The 17,482-nt window shown below is 44.3% G+C and overlaps 1 protein-coding gene across 2 annotated transcripts in view; it reads right to left on the bottom strand.

Annotated features, from left to right (window-relative positions):
• Window positions 1-12,791: 12,791 nt before the first annotated feature.
• The window catches only part of LOC137369664 (angiopoietin-1-like), a 248,447-nt gene continuing 243,756 nt past the window's right edge, over window positions 12,792-17,482 (bottom strand). For both annotated transcript variants that reach the window (XM_068031003.1, XM_068031004.1), the window contains exon 9: window positions 12,792-13,316. In XM_068031003.1, the coding sequence (XP_067887104.1) occupies window positions 13,156-13,316 (161 nt within the window). In that variant the 3' untranslated portion in view covers window positions 12,792-13,155. The remainder of the gene's footprint in view (window positions 13,317-17,482) is intronic.

Here is a 17,482-nt window from a genome sequence, read left to right as displayed (position 1 = left end):
ATTAGGCAGACAGGGTTCAGCAGCAGATATGACACACTCTAATTACTCTGTAGATTTATAAAGAGAAAGAATTGGCAAATGTACCGTACTTGGAAAACAAAAAAAAAAGCTTGCTAACTTGACACTGGGACTGTGAGTTGATAGCACAGACAGTATATTGTCCACTTTCTGTTGCGAAGCATGTGGGATCATAGGGATGTAAGAACAGGAGGAGACTATCTCGGAATTGTTTCCCAACTTCACCCTGAAAGGCCTGGCTCTAATTTTTAGCCAATGTCCCCTATCTCTAAATACGCCTACCTCCAGATCAATTCCCAAATAAAAATAAAGTGTGATGAACATTAGGTTAATAGCTCATCTGGTGGAGAGAGAGAGAGATTAATATTTTAGGTAGAAAGGTCCTTCAGAAATAGTCCAATGAAAGACAGAAGACTTCACAAATTAAAATGAGGGTTGAAACCAGTCAGTGGAGGGTTGGCCAATGAGAAAAAAAATTGAGGGGGGGGGGGCGTTTGGAGGAGGGTGATGACTTGGAGTAATTGGCTACGAGCCTGACCCATGCAACTGGGTAGACTAATTTCACCCAGAAAAGTTCAAATAGGTGCAAAAGCCTCTTAACAGATTTTAAAATGCTGGAACTAATGCACGATATACACAGAGCTCCTCAGACAGGAATTATGAGATATAACATATATACATATATATATATATATACTGCTATCTGATGTGTGTGTGTATGGCCTCCGTAAACATGAATTCATCCGGAATTCTGCTGCTTGTATCCTAACTCACACCAAATCCCATACATCCATCACCCGCTGTGCTCACTGACCTACATTGGCTCCCGGTGAAGCGATTCTAAAATTCTCATCCTTGTTTTCAAATCTCTCCATGGCTTCGCCCCTCTCTAGCTCTGCAATCTCCTCCAGCCCTACAACCTCCGAGATCTCTGTGTTCCAATAATTCTGGCCTTGTGAGCATCCCTGATTTTAATCGCTCCATCATTGGTGGCCGTGCCTTCAGTTACCTGAGCCCTAAGCTTTGGAATTCCCTCCCTAAACCTCTCCACCTCTCTCTTAAGACGTTCTTTAAAACTTAACTCTCAACAAGCTTTTGGTTACCTGTCTGAGTTTCTCTTTATGTGGCTCAGTGTTAAATTTTGTTTGATAATGTTCCTGTGAAGTGCCCAGGGGCATTCTATTGCATCAAAGGCACTATATAAATGCCACTTGATATTGTTTTATGCAAGTATATATATATATAGAGAGAGAGAGAGAGAGACATATACATATTTTTATAAGAAACAAAATAAAGCAACCTTCATGACCTCAAGACATCCCAAAGTGCTTTCCAGCCAATTAAGTACTTTTTTGAAGTGTAGTCACTCTTGTAATGTAGGAAATGTGGGAGCCAATAGGTACAAATATCTCAAAGGGTTGTGGGACTGGAGGAGATTACAGAAGTCTGGAGGGGTGAAGCCCATGGAGGGATTTGAAAACAAGATGAAAATTTTAAATCTGAGGCACTGATAGCCTAGGAGCCAATGTAGATCAGTGAGCACACTGTGGGGGGGATGGGCAAATGGGTCTTCAGCATGGACCTTGCCGGTCTATGTGGCTGTGTTATAACCAAGCCTGTCAGCAAGGGGAGTCTCAGCTCATTTACACCAGCATTCCAGGATTTCCCTACTCCTCGGGAGAAGTTGCAACAGGAAAACAAATTAATCCCCGGCGAAAATTAACCCCATGCGGTTTTAATTTCAATCTGTCTACAATATTTTGTGAAAGAATGGTTTCTCATCAAACTCAGCGAGGTTTACAATGGGCTTGACAGCAATCTTGCTGCAGTTTTATTCACCCGCTGCTTCTGAGGGACAGGAATGGTGTTTATAAACATCGGTGGGGGGGGGGGGAGGGGGGGGTTGTGGGGGAATGTCCCGGCAACTGGACAATCTGTCAGCACTCAGCTTCTAGATCTTTGCTCTGGGCAAGAGACAACAGAATGAGGAAAGATTGCCAGTAGTTTATTCATCTTAAATTTTAAGGAAGATATTCTAAACAATTACTGACTAAAGCTTATTCAAAGACCAGCCACAGCATGACACAGTAGATGAAGGATAGCTCTTAGTACATTGCCCTGGCAGCAAGCCTAAACCATAACCTTGGTGGAGCTCACCCTAAACCAATACTCCACCATTTCCATCACTCTATCTTCATGCTATTCTCAAAGGGCTTTGATGCGCTACAAAGAGATTGTTGACAGGAAGCTCGATTTCTGCAGCTGGGGACAGATCGCACCAAGAGCTCAGCCTTGCAGCCAACGTAGGCCAACCTTGTGGCTCAAACCCACCTATAAAGAAAGATAGCGTCTTTCACAACCTCAGGACCTGCCAGCGCTCTTTACAGCCAATGAAGTACTTTTGAAGTGAAGTCACTGTTGTAATGTAAGAAACGCAGCAGCCAATTTCTGCACAGCAAGATCCCACAAGCAGCAACCTGATAATGATAATCGGTTTTAGCGATGTTGATTGAGGGATAAACATTGGCCAGGACACCTGGGGAGAGCTCACCTGCTATTCTTCAAATTGGCATTCTCCACCTGAGGGGGCAGAAGAGGCCCTGGTTTATTATCTCTACTGAAAGACAGCATCTCTAACAGTGCTGCACTCCCTCAGTACTGCAGTGGAATATCAACCTAGATTTTGTGCTCAAGCCTCTGGAGTGGGTTTTGAATGCTCAAACATTTGACTCGGCGGTGAAAATGCTACCATTGAGCCACGGTAGAGGACTTGGAGAGGCTGAAAAGGTCTTGAAAATCCTGCTTCATGTTCTGTTATCAAGTCCCAGCTGGTGTTGGGGAATGACTGGATGTAGAGGTGCGTAAGCAGCCTGGCACAGTAGAGACAGGAGTGAGTCCACAACCTACTCTGTAGGAAGATAGTCCAGATTGGAAGGCCAATGTTCACAACAACAACAACAACAACAACTTGCATTTATGTAGTCCCTTTAATGTAGAAAGAAGGTGCTTCACCAGTGCATTATAAAACAAAATTTGACACTGAGCCACATAAAGAGATGTTAGGACAGGTGGCCAAAATCTTGGTCAAAGAGGTAGGCTTTACGCAGCAACTTAAAGGAAGAAAGAGAGTTGGAGGGGTTTGGGGGAGGCAGCTGGTGGCACAGCCGTCAGTGGTGGAGCGAAGGAAAATTGGGAATGCTCAAGAGGTCAGAATTAAATAAGCGCAGTTATCTCAGAGGATTGTAGGGCAAGAGGAGATTCCAGAGACAGAGAGGGGTGAAACCATGGAGCCAATGTCAATCAGTGAGCACAGGGGGTGATGGGTGAACGGGACAAGGTGCAAGTTAGGACGCAGGCAGCAGAGTTTTAGATGACCTCAAGTTTACAGAAGGTAGAATGTGAGAATCTTTTAATTAAGGTGGAATTTAAGAACCAAAAATTTGGCCTGTGAAGTGGAAAGTAGAGTGGATCCATTTATTAATTCTTGCCTTAGGGGCATCTCAAAGTGCTTTACAGAATCACATTCTGTGCCCTTGTTAAGTATTTTTTTTGCAGACTCATATTTTGTGGAGATGGATTCATTGGAAAGATGAAGATTTTATAAATGCTGGACTTTGCTTTGTTGTTGACAATTCACTGAAAGGACACTGAGATGTTGTTTGAAAACAACCTTTGCTGGAAATCATGTGCTTTGGGTTCAGTAAACAACAGAAACCTTGGTGACCTGGGTAAGATGTTTATAGAGAAGCCACATATCAAGGTTTATGGAGGTCAGGAGGTTGACTTTCTGTTTGGGGTGTGAACTGTTTTGAAGACAGTTGGAGATCAACTTGCCAAGAAAAAACTACCCAGCTCACCTCTTTCTCTACCTCTTTGAAGAAACCCTGCAAAGATCCAGTGTGGGAGAGCTAAAATACCTGGTACTGCATCTCTCCTGAGAAGTTGGAAAAACCTGCCAGAGTAATTCTCAACACCGCCTGAAAAGAACTGCTTTAAAACAGATCCTAGTGACCCATCTCCATATAGCGGGACACCAGACCAAAAGGGCCAACTGACTTCCTTCCATATCTTCTCTTTTTTCTTCAAGAATTAGCAAGTATTCCTTTTTTCGTCATTTTTGTAACAGACCTCTACAGAGAGAATTTCTGTAGTTTTCAGTGAGTGTTTGAGTGTGGTGTGGGAAATTTTAAAAGGGAACTTTCATATTTCAATCAGTGTGTTAATGCTTTGCTTCATTACTGGATAAGTCTTGTTTTATAATAAACTGATAATTTTGTTGTTTATGAAAGAAACCTGGTTGGTGTATTTTATTCTGGGATAAAGAGTAGAATATATGATTGACCAGAACCAAGGTCACCCCTCCAACCTCTGTCATCGAGCTACAGTATGCTGATGACGCTTGTGTTTGCGCACACTCAGAGGCCGAGCTTCAAACCCTTATCGATGCATTGACGCAGGCGTATGAAAGAACTGACCTTAAGCTAAACATCTGGAAAACAAAGGTCCTCCACCAGTCTGCTCCCACAGCGCAACACTGCCCCCCAACTATCAAGATGCACGGCGAACTACTGGACAATGTGGATCACTTCTCATAACTTGGGAGCCTCCTCTCAACGAAGGCAGACATTGACGATGGAACTCAGCATCCCCTCCAGTCAGCGCAGCCTTCGGTTGTCTGAGGAAAAGAGTGTTTGACAACCATGACCTCAAAACTGGCACCAAGCTCATGTCTACAGGGCCGCAGTGTTACCCTCCCTCCTGTATGCATCGGAAACATGGACACTGTACAGCAGACATCTCAAAACCCTGGAGAGATATCACCAGTGGTGCCTCCGCAAGATCCTGCAAATTCAGTGGCAGGACAGGAGCTTCAATATCAGTATCCTCTCTCAGGCCAGCATCCCCAGTATCTGGTCATGGCTAGTCAGTTACGTTGGGCGGCCACATCGTCTGCATGCCTGACACAAGACTCCCAAAACAAGCTTTCTACACTGAGCTCCATCACAGCAAGAGGTTACCAAGAGGGCAGAGGAAACGCTACAAGGATGTCCTTAAAGCCTCCCTGAAAAATGTGGCATCTCCACTGATTCGTGGGAATCTCTTGCCCGAGACTGTCTAAAATGGAGAAGAAACATCTGTGAAGGTGCCAGCCAGTTCGAACAATGTCGACATGCCCAGGCAGAGACCAAGTGCAAACAGGGGAAGGAGTGTTCAGAAATTCGAGAATCCCATCCCATCACCTCATCGAACACCACCTGCCCCACCTGTGGCAAAGTGTGCGGATCCAGAATTAGACTATTCAGTCACCTAAGGACCCACAACCCTGGAGTGGACGAAAGTCATCCCCATTCCCAAGGGACTGCCTGAGAAGAAGACAAAAAGAACTGGGTAAACATTTAAATATATGTTGTGACCTGTGGAGGAGTGGAACTAGAAGAGACAGTGCACTCCTCCCATCTCGGTTGCAATAATACTCCATTTGCCAAATTTTGGCACAAGTCCCCAGATGTTAGTAAGGAGGACTTTGAAGAGTCAATTGCCACATCTCTCCCTTCCACTAGCCCACCGGGCCAGACCTCCTCTAAAGCTCCCCCCTGCCTAGCCCTGAACTCACATCTTTCTCTAGTTTCTCTCCTATCTCCCCTTGTGCCCTCTCTGAGCTCATTTTGTCCATGACACCCACCTCCTGCTCCCCTGACTCTATTCCCACTAAACTGCTGATCACCCAGCTTCCCCTTCTGGCCCCTATGTTTGCCGATATTGTTAACACTTTTCTCTCTTCAGGTGTTGTCCCTCTCTCCTTTTAATCTGCCATCATCACCCTCTCCTCAAAAAACCCACCCTTGACCCCCATCATCCTGGCAAACTACCATTCCATCTACAAACTTCCTTTCGTCTCCAAAATCCTTGAATATGTTCTCGTCTCCCAAATCCGTGTGCATCTTTTCTGTCTCTGCCACAGTACAGAAACAGCTCTTATCAAAGTCACAAATGACATCCTATGTGACTGTGACAAAGGTTAGCTTTCCCTGCTCGACCTTCTCGACCTGTCTACAGCCTTTGACACGGTTGACCACACCATCCTCCTCCAATGCCTCTCCACTGTCGTCCAGCTGGTTGGGACTGCATTCACCTGGTTCCATGCTTATTTGTTTAATCATAGCAAAAGAATCACTTGCAATGGCTTCTCTTCCTGCTCCTGCACTGTTACCTTTGCTGTCCCCCGGGGATCTATCCTAGGCCCCCTCCTGTTTCTCATTTACATGCTGCCTCTTGGCGACATCATCTGAAAGCACAATGTTAGTTTTCATAGGTACGTTGATGACACCCAGCTGTACCTCATCACCACCTCTCTCAGCTCCTCCACTGTTGCTAAATTGTCAGACTGTTTACGTGACATCCAGTACTGGATAAGCAGAAATTTCCTCCAATTAAATATTTGGTAGACAGAAGCCATTGTTTTTGGACCTCATTGCAAACTCTGTTGCCTAGCTACCGATTCCATTCCTCTCCCTCGCAACATACTGAGATGTCTGTTTGCAACCTTGGTGTTGCACTTGACCTCAAGATGAGCTTCCGACCTCATATTCATGCCATCACTAAGAATGCCTACTTCCACTTCCATAATAATGCCTGACTTCACCCTGTCTCAGCTCATCTGCAGCTGAAACCCCAATCCATGCCTTCATTACCTCTAGACTTGACTATTCCAATGCACTCCTGGCTGGTCTCCCACATTTTATCCTCCATAAACTTGCAGTCATCCAAAACTCTGCTGCCTGTGTCATAACTCACACCAAGTCCCGTTCCCCTATCACCCCCGTGCTCACTGACCTACAATGGCTCCCAGTCAAGCAATGTCTTGATTTCAAAATTCTCATCCTTGTTTTCAAATCCTTCCGTGGCCTCACCCCTCCCCATCTCTGTAATCTCCTCCAGCCCCACAACCTTCTGAGATATCTGTGCTCCTCTAATTTTGACCTCCTTTGCATCCCCAATTTTAATCATTCCAGCATTTGTGGCCGCACCTTCAGTTGCCTCGGCCCAAGCTCTGAATTCCCTCCCTACACCTCTCCGCCTCTCCATCACGCTTTCCTCCTTTAAGACACTCCTTAAAACCTACCTCTTTGAACAAGCTTTTGGTCACCTGACCTAATGTCAACTTGTATGGCTCGGTGTCAAATTTTGTTTTATTATGCTCCGATGATGCGCCTTGGGATGTTTTATTAAATATAAGTTGTTGTTGTCAAAGATCCCACTGCACTATTTTGAAGAAGGACATTGGAGTTCACCCCAGTATCCTGGGCCAATATTTGTCCCTCGTTCAACATCAGTAAAACAGATTATCTGGTCAACATCACATTGCTATCTGTGGAATCATGCTGTGCACAAATTTTCAGCCTTGTTTCCTACATTTAAAGTGTACACTTCAAAAGTACGTCATTGGCTGTAAAGCACTTTGGGATGTCTTAAGTTGGAAACATAGAAGCATAGAAATGCAAGTCTCTTTCTTTGGAACTGTTCATAGGTTGAGTCAGTTTGACACTGAATTGGCAGTTTGAGGATTTTGTAAAAATTATTATTTCATTCATGGGATCTGGGCATTTATTGCCAATCCCTAATTGACCATGAGAAGGTGGTGGTGAGCTGCCTTCTTGAACCGCTGCAGTCCTTGGGATAATCAGAGCAATTTGATACAAATAGGTGGCTTGTTAGGCCATTTCAGAGTCAACCACATTGCTGTGGGTCTGGAATCACATGTAAGCCACACCGGGTAAGGACAGCAGATTTCCTTCTCTTACGGGCATTAGTTTTAATTCTAGATTTATTAATTGAATTCAAATTTCACCATCTGCTGTGGTGGGATTCAAATCCATGTCCCCTGAGCATTTACCTAATTCTCTAGATTACTAGTTCAGTGACATTACCACTATCCCACCGCAGATGATTGATATGGGAAATCTAATGCCGAACCAGTGCAGTGTTTGGGAGAATTTGACACCAGCTGTCCCATTTTATAATGAATTATCCGGAGCGTTTGACACTGTGAAAGTCCAAAATAGTAAAGTGTTCTATTCCTGTCTCCCAGTTCCAAGATGGACAACACCTTCTGGTTGTCTGACTGTAATTAAAATACAAAATTTTAGAAGTTAGTTCTATCTAAGCAAGCAAAAACAATCTTAACAGAAGAGTGTTCCTATCACAATGTTTGAAAATGGAGGAACCAAGTCACAGTAAAATAATGTGTCGAATTTTATGTCGCTTGTGTTACCTTTAAGCAAGTGTGCCAGAAATTACAAAATATCACACTGTTTTCAATCATTTATTAGAAAATCTCTTTATAATATGCATGTGCAGAGAATATTTTTACTTTTAAAAAGCTGTTCGCAAGAACAAAGCAAATACAGAACTCCCTCAGGTGTTTTATCAATATCCTTCATTCCTAAAAGATGGGAACATAGGAATGACTGGATGAAAAGAGACCAGGGTCCATTGAGTTCACCTTCTTCCATCCTGCTGGTCACATGATACAATGATAATGGAGTTATTGACCAATCACAGTGATCAATCTCTATCAATGAGTTTACAACAGATCCAGATATGAGGTGAGGAAAACCCCCAGTGATGGAGAGCTTTGGGAAACTTAGGTCCATAATCACCTGTTCCTCCCGAGCACACTCCACTCAACACACGTCATGTCTCCAATTACTCAGATACTGGATCCAAAATATGCACATTCTAATATTCTGCTTCTACTGCAATGTAATTTAACATTTCTCAGAACTGAACAAGTAAATGCTTTTAGTATAACTTTTCAATCTGTATTAATCGTCCAAACGATGAGGCTTTGATGAAATAAGAGCTATTTACATTGGCGTTTATCAAGCACCTGACGGAGAGATGGAACAGAGAGGCAGAGAAGCAAGGAATTTATAAACATATCAAGTGTTTTGGAAATAGCCCTTCATATTTTCAGCCTGATGCTTCTCGAACCAATTGATGCTGTTCAAAAGGTGCACCATGATAACTGCCAGCAGCTCAAAACCATCCAGGACAAAGCAGCCTGCATGACCCCATCCACCACCTTAAACATTCACTCAGCACACAGTGGCTGCAGTGTGTGCCATCTCCAGGGATGTTCCAGGATCATTCTTTGTTCTCTTTAAATTGGAATTATTTCCACTGTCTGATACACTGACGAGTTCCTGCTGAGTGAGGACTCATTAATTTCCTGGTTATCTCTGTATGTTTTTGGCTCACACAACCAACTCCAGCGTCCTTCTGCTCTGTAAGATGTGATACCATTTGTCTTATACAGGAACAATCCAAGCCAAGCTACAATTAATAATGGTGACAAAAAGTTTATATTCAAGGCCAAAACAAAAAATACACACAAGAAATTGTGCATCAGTAATATATCACTGTGAATTCCTTATTAGCCTTTCTCCATACACTAACAAATGAATATAGTTTTGTGCCAAACTCATTATTTATTTAGTGATACAGCACTGAAACAGGCCCTTTTGGCCCACCGAGTCTGTGCCGACCAACAACCCTAGAGTAATCCCATATTCCCTCCCTACACTAGGGGCAATTTACAACAGCCAATTTACCTATCACCTGCAAGTTTTTGGATGTGGGAGGAAACCGGAGCACCCGGCGAAAACCCACGCAGACACAGGGAGAACTTGCAAACTCCGCACAGGCAGTACCCAGAATCGAACCTGGGTCCCTGGAGCTGTGAGGCTGCAGTGCTAACCACTGCGCCACTGTGCCGCCCATAGAGACTAGATAGAAATTGACTAGAATTTGCCCAATTGCTTTATAGGTGAATTCACTATCTCCCAATGAGACCAGGGCCGATCCTTGACCTGTGTAGAGTTGCTGATCTCAGCCAGGCACTGAAACCTGTCTCCCCTTCAGCCCTCCCGCCTGCACCATTCTTGGCAAATCCGGGGCTGTGAGGAGTTCAATCAGCCCTAAAAACCCATTCAAGCCCCAGAGGTGGGTTGGCAAAGAGGCTGAAAGCTAATAGTTAGAACCAGAGGGCTGAGTGATGTGGAAACAATGATTGACACCCCATCCACCACCTTAAACAGTCACTCCCTCCACCACTGACGCACAGTGGCAGCGGTGTGTACCATCTACAAGATGCACTGCAGCAACTCACCAAGTCTTCAACAGCACCTTCCAAACCCGCGACCTCTACCACCTAGAAGGATAAGGGCAGCAGGTGCATGGGAACACCACCATCCTGACTTGGAACTATATCGCCATTTCTTCACCGTCGCTGGGTCAAAACCCTGGAACTCCCTCCCTAACAGCACTGTGGGTGTACCTACACCATATGGGCTGCAGCGGTTCAAGAAGGCAGCTCACCACCACCTTCTGAAGGGCAATTAGGGATGGACAACAAAGGATGGCCTAGCCAGCAACACCCACATCCCGAGAATGAATAAATAGAAAAAGGTCTTTTCAGTGACTGAGAGGTGACCTCTAGTGTACACAAGTCAGTAATGGTACAGAAAAAGTGGACTGCTTCAAAGTACGTCAGCAGGGGCAGAATAGGGGTCAAACCAGTGAAGGCAAATTGAGACAAAAAACAGAAAATACTGGATATATTCAGCAGGTCAAGCATCAACTGTGGAGAGAAAAATAGTTTCAGGTCAATGGCATTTCATCGGGACTGGAAAAAGAGATGTAACAAGTTTTAAGTAAGTATAAAGGCAGGGAAAGGGGGGAGGGGAGGAAAGAATACAAGGGGGTAGAAGTCATGCTTCAACTATATAGAGCCCTGATTAGACCACTCCTGGAGTACTGTGAGCAGTTCTGGGCACCACACCTTAGGAAGGATACATTGACCTTGGAGGGAGTGCAGAGTAGATTTACCAGAATGATACCAAGGGTTAAAATACAAGAAAAAATTGCACAAATTAGGAATGTAATCCCTGGAATTGGGAAGATTAAGGGTTGATTTGCTCAAAGTTTTCCAAGATAATAATGAGAACAGATAGGGTAGACAGAGAGGAACTATTTCTGCTGGTTGGGGAGTCTAGAACTAGGGGGCATAGTGTAAAGATTAGAGTCAGACCTTTCAGGAGTGAAATTAGGAAACATTTCTACACACACAGGGTGGTAGACATTTGGAACTCTCTTCCATAAATGGCAACTGATGCTAGATCAATTGTTAATTTTAGAACTGAGATTGAAAGATTTTTGCAAACAAAAGGTATTAAAGGATATGGGGCAAAGGCAGGTACCTGGAGTTAAATCACAGATTAGCCATGATCTTGTTGAATGGTAGAACAGGCTCGAAGGACTGAATGGCCTCCTCCTGTTCCTATGTTCCTAAAAGGGAAGGTCATGATAGGTGGAGGGCAGGAGAGATCAAATGACAAAAGGGATGATGGTGCAAGGCCAATGGTGATGGTAATGGGACAAGTGAAGAAACAATAGATGGGTCTAGAGGAGGTGCAAATGGCAACATCAGAATCTTCACCAACAGCTGCTGTCTGAAAAAATGGGGGCGGTGGTTATGGTCTGGGATGAGAAGGCAAAATGAGGACTGATGATAGGAAACACTTCACACAAACTGTAACTGTAAACTGTTTGTCCTCTGCCTTTTTACCCCTTCCAGGAGATTACATGGGGAGGGGAGAGTAAGGGAGACGTGTCAATTCCAGATGCTCTGGTCATCGTGGTGTGAGGGGCAGGCTTGATGAACCAGCTGGTCTTTCCTGCCCGTCACCTTTGTCTGTTGTGTGTGGATTGGGAAAGTGGAATCAAAAGACCGTCAAACTATCCAAGTGGTTAAAGTGTATCTTTCTGGAGAGATGAACTAAACTGAATCGAATTCCCCTGCTTCATCTGTATCGATCTCATCAAACGCATTGAACAAAATAAGAGCCCTGGATTTTCTGGCTTCCTGCTGTAAGGCTGGTGGCGGATGGGCAGAACTCCTAGGGATACTGTGCCAGTGGACATTAATGCTGCTTCTCTGGGGGTTCTCCCAATGACTCACCCCCCCCACCCCCTCGACCCCCCCAGAGTGCAGATCAGGTGTAAACCGAAGTTCAATGCATTTATGACTTTACTTGATGCAATTCTTCCATATTGTGAGTGGAGTTGGGTTCTAGTGGGAATGGGGAAGCTGCTGTGTTGATTTGTCCTGCTCACATCTAAATCTCAATGCATTGGCCATTCAACTAATGAGTCTTTTGGTTTCAGAACCAAACCGGGAAGGAGAAGGGCTGCTGTCGCTTTCGAAAATCTGTGAAGGGGAGTGAGAAAGAAACCCAAGTATTGAAACGGTCACATGAGAAATCACAGAAAACCATTTGATCACATGTACTGCCTTGTTCAGACATGTTAATGAGATGCTTGAATTCATTGGCATCCTCCAGCATCAGTCTGCAAAACATTTCCTTTCTCCTTTTCTGATAAACCTAGTTCAAGTATGTCCTTCAGCGCACTTGCCCCATTTAGAAGCAGTAAGACGGCATGATCTTTATCACAAACAGGTCGTACGCAGAGCTAACAGGCATCATGACAGGGTGCGAGAGGTCCTGTGTTCTGGCTGCCAGTTCACTTCTTGTTGTCGTAAAGATAAACCATTTCTTGCCAGTGCTGGTGGATCCATCTTTGCTCCTTCCCGTGCCCCCCCAAACCCACCCCGCACCCCACACACTTCTCCTGCCTTTCAAATGGAACTCATGAAAAGGAACCTCCTTCTGCCCCCCCACCCCCCCCCCCCCAGTAAGAGGGGCCCATCCATTAGCAGGACTGTCAATGAGGCTATGCGAGAGATGACAGGAGTTCCAAAGTTGCAGTGCTGATGGCACTAATATTCAGCAGTCCTGCCGTCAGTTCAAACATGAAAAGGTTCTTTCTCTCTTCCTCCCTCACTAGTTCACACCCCATGGCAGAAAGGGCAAATCAACGAGTGTATAAAAATCAGGAAGGGTCGATGTGGGAGTGGCCAAGCTGGGAAGAGAAGGAGTGCAGCAAGTTTTAACTCTTTCACTATTTCGAATCCTTGGTAACGGAGAGAGAGGAAAGTTCTGGAGGAAGGTGGCTCCAGCAATTGTCCGGATGCAGTTTCAGATTAGTAATCGGCTTTGGTTGGAGAAGTTTGGTTCAGAAACCCGAAGGCCGTATCATCATGGTGACGGTGCGCAAGGAATAACTCGGGCCTTTGAAGTAATGCCACTTTATACCGTTTAGCTTCCCCAGCTTCTGCCCCGCAGAGTAATATATTCCATTCAGATTCGAGGGCCCACAGGCGTCAAACCACCAGCCTGCAAGAGCACAGATTAGAAAAGTGACAGGTCATCCACATGGGTTAGCCACATATAACAGTCATAGATTCACACAATGCAGAAGGAGGCCATTCGACCCATCATGTCTGTGCCAGCTCTTTGAAAGAACGATCCAATTAGTCCCACTCCCCTGCTCTTTTCCCACAGCCCTGCTAATTTTTCCCTTCAAGTATTTATCCAATTCCCTTTTGAAAGTTACTATTAAATCTGCTTCCACCGCCCTTTCAGGCAGTGTGTTCCAGATCACAACAACTCACCGTGATAAAACAAAATCTCTTCATTTCCCCCTCTTAAACTTGTGTCCCCTGGTTACTGACCCTCCTGCCAGTGGATATAGTTTCTCCTTATTTATCAAAACTCTTCACAATTTTGAACACCTCTATTAAATCTACTCTTAACATTCTCTGCTTTATGGAGAACAATCCCAGCTTCTCCAGTCTCACCACATAACTGAAGTCCCTCATTCCAGTCAATCTCCTCTGCGCCCTCTCCATGGCCTTGACATCCTTCCGAAAGTGTGATGTCCAGAGTTAGATATAGTACTCCAGCCGAGGCCTAAACTAGTGATTTATAAAAGGTTTAGCGCGACTTCCTTGATTTTGTACCCTGTGCTTTATAAAGCCAAGCATCCCATATGTTTTTTGAACAGCTTTATCCACTCATCCTGCCACCTTCAAGGATTTGTCCTGGAAACCTTATTTGTCACACCCCATGTATTTGCGCACATGCACGCCAAAACTGCCTGAGTCTGCTTTATATTTCTGCCCTGTTTGAGTCCTCGTCTTCCTGGATTATTCTTTATTCTAACCATGCCCTACGAGAGACTAGAGAGAGAGAGAGAAAACAGATGCGGTGGCAGCGAGAGCGGGAACAGTGGACCTGCTTGACCAACAAAAATTGAAGTGCAAGTGATTCTGTGTCTTTTTTTTGTTTTGGCCAAGTGATTTAAATCAAGAGACATCATTCCAGGTTGAGAGTAGACTTAAATAATTCATTTTTTAAAAAATACTGAGATCCAAGTTAATTAATTAAATAGAACAGAGATGGCTGGGCAGGCGATGTGTTGCAGCTGTAGTTTGTGGGAGCTGGTGGACGCAGGTGTGATCGACGGTGACCACATCTGTGGCAAGTGTTGGCTGCTGGAGGAACTTCGGCTCAGAGTTGATGAGCTGGACTCCGAGCTACGGAAACACTGCGACACATCAGGGAGGGGGAAAGTTACCTGGACACTGTTTCAGGAGACAGTCACACCCCTTAGATTAATTACATCCAATTTGGACTGTGGTCAGGGACAGAAGGGTGTGACTGCGAGTGAGGCAGGTATGGGGATCCTGAATTTAGCTTTGGAGGCGCCTCAGCCAGTGCCCTTATCCAATAGGTACGAGATTCTTGCTCCCAGTGTGAATGAGAGCACAGACTGCAGGGAGGATGAGCGAACTGACCACAGCACCGTGGTTCAGAGCGCCATTCAAGTGGGGGGAGAAAAGAGAAATGTTGTAGTAATAGGGGATAGCATAGTTAGGGGAGTAGATACTGTTCTCTGCAGCAAAGATAGAGAGTCCAGAAGGCTGTGTTGCCTACCTGGTGCCAAGGTTAAGGACATCTCTTCTGGGCTGAAGAGGAACTTGGAGTGGGAGGGAAAAGATCCAATTGTCGTGATCCATGTAGGTACCAGTGCATGACTAGGAAAGAGGTTCTGCTGAGGGACTATGAACAGCTCGGGGCTAAATTAAAAAGTAGAACCACAAAGGTAATAATCTCAGGATTACTACCTCAGCCATGTGCTAATTGGCATAGGGTAAATAAGATTAGAGATGTAACTGCGTGGCTCAAAGATTGGTTTGGGAGAAATGGGTTCCAATTCATGGGACACTGGCACCAGTACTGGGGAAAAAGAGAGCTGTTCGGTTGGGATGGGCTTCACTTGAACCATGCTGCGACTAGTTGTAGATAAGGCTTTAAACTAAATAGTTGGGGGGGGGTGGGGGGAGTTCAATTGAAGGGAAGTTTAAAAAGTTGAAAAGTAACAAGAGAGCAGAGGTGCAGGATAGTGAAAGAACATACATTAATCAGTGTGACAGGAAGGGGCAGAGAATACAAGCATAAGAGTGCAGCAGATATTAGAGCCAGAGTAAGGTAAAAATGGTAAAAAGTTAAAGCTTAAGGCTCTTTATCTGAATGTACGTAGCATTTGTAACAAGATAGATGAGCTGACAGCACAGATAGAAATAAATGAATATGATTTAATAGCTATCACAGAGACGTGGTTGCAGGATGACCAAGGACTGGAAACTCAATGTTCAAGGATTTTCGACGTACCGGAAGAATAGGCAGACACAACTTGGATGCTGCCAGCAGCTGCTGCTACTAGTGCCAATATATTTCTCCTATCAGGTTACCTTCCTGGTTAATTAACTGTTGTGAACTGTTGCAATGTACCAACTCTACCACTCTTTCCAAGCATCGTTTCTGTGGAATCTGCATGCATGCAGTTGGTTCACATAGAACACAGTCACCATGATGGCTGGTAACCAATAGAATTACTGACTAATGGGCACAGTATAAGTGAACAACGATAACTTTTATTTTTATATGGCTTATTTAACATAAAGCGTCTGAAGGCGCTTCATAGGTGCGTTATAAAGAAAAATTTGTCACCGAGCCACACATGGTAATATTAGGGCAGATAAACAAAGTACTGGGTTTTAAGGAGTGTCTTTAAAGGAAGGTGGAGAAGTCGACAGGCAAAGAGGTTTATGGAGGGAATTCCAGAGCTTGGGCCCTAGGCAGCTGAAGGCATAGCCATCAATAGTGGAGTAATTAAAATTAGGGATACTCGAGACCAGAAATAGATGAGTTGTGGGGCTGGAGAAGATGGGAGGGGCGAGGCCATGGAGGGATTTGAAAATAAATGTCACACTTGTGGGAAGTGCAGTGATGGAAATACAAAAATAAACTGGAGTGTTATTTTAAAAAGACAACTTAAAAGACTGGTACACTTGCCTTCAGCAAGATGGAGGATAAAGTCACATGACATACACCTTCCCCTGCACTGAAATGCACATTCATGTCTACCAGAACTAAAATTCATGAACCCTGACTGCAATAAAAGTATAGACACCTCAGTTTACATGGATGTGTGCTATTTACAAAAATGAGCTAAAATAAAGGAGGTGGGGTAGCTTTGTTATTAAAGGAAGGGATCAGTGTAGTTGTGAGTAATGATATAAGTGTAATAGATGATGATGTAGAATCAGTTTGGGTGGAAATAAGGAATAGCAAGGGAAAGAAATCACGGTGGGAGTGGTCTATAGGCCCCCCAAGGAGTTGTCTCTCTGTAGGACAAAGTATTAATCAGAAATATGGAGGCGTGTAAGAAGGGCACTGCAATTATCATGGATGATTTTAATCTGCATATAGACTGGACAAATCAAATTGGCAAGGGTAGCATGGAAGACGAATTTGTACAGTGCAGCAGGGATTGTTTCTTAGAACAATACATTGCAGAACCTGCCAGGGAACAGGCTATTTTAGATTGGTATTGTGTAATGAGGTAGGATTAATAAGAGATCTCGAAGTAAAGGATCCTCCAGGGGAAAGCAATCATAACATGGTAGAATTTCAAATTCATTTGAGGGTGAGCAACTCGGGTCTCAAACCAGTGTCTTCAACTTAAAAAAGGGCAATTACAGAGGTATGAAGAAAGAGTTGTCTAAGGCGGGCTGGGAAAATAGACTACAGGGGAAGTCAGTACATGAGCAGTGGCAGACTTTTAAGCAGATATTTCATAACACTCAGCAAACATTTATTCCGGTCAGAAGGAAGGACTCGAAGAGAACGATGAACCACCCATGGATAACAAAGAAAGTTAAGGAGAGTATCAAATCAAAAACAAAGGCATACAAAGCAGCGAAAGCTAGTGGTAGGCCAGAGGATTGGGAATTTTTTTTTAGAAACCAGCAGCGGATGACTAAAAAACTAATAAAGAGGGAGAAAATTGATTATGAGAGTAAATTGGCAAGAAATATAAAAACAAATAGTAAGAGCTTCTACGGGTATATGAAAAGGAAGAGAGTAGCTAGAGTAAGTGTGGAGCCCATCGAGGATGAGACTGGGGAATTAATAACAGGGAACGGGGAAATGAC

The sequence above is a fragment of the Heterodontus francisci genome, chromosome 5, assembly GCF_036365525.1.
Source record: "Heterodontus francisci isolate sHetFra1 chromosome 5, sHetFra1.hap1, whole genome shotgun sequence".
Taxonomy (NCBI): Eukaryota; Metazoa; Chordata; class Chondrichthyes; order Heterodontiformes; family Heterodontidae; genus Heterodontus; species Heterodontus francisci.
Note: the sequence above shows the minus strand (reverse complement) of the source record. Positions and strands in the feature narration are given on the sequence as shown.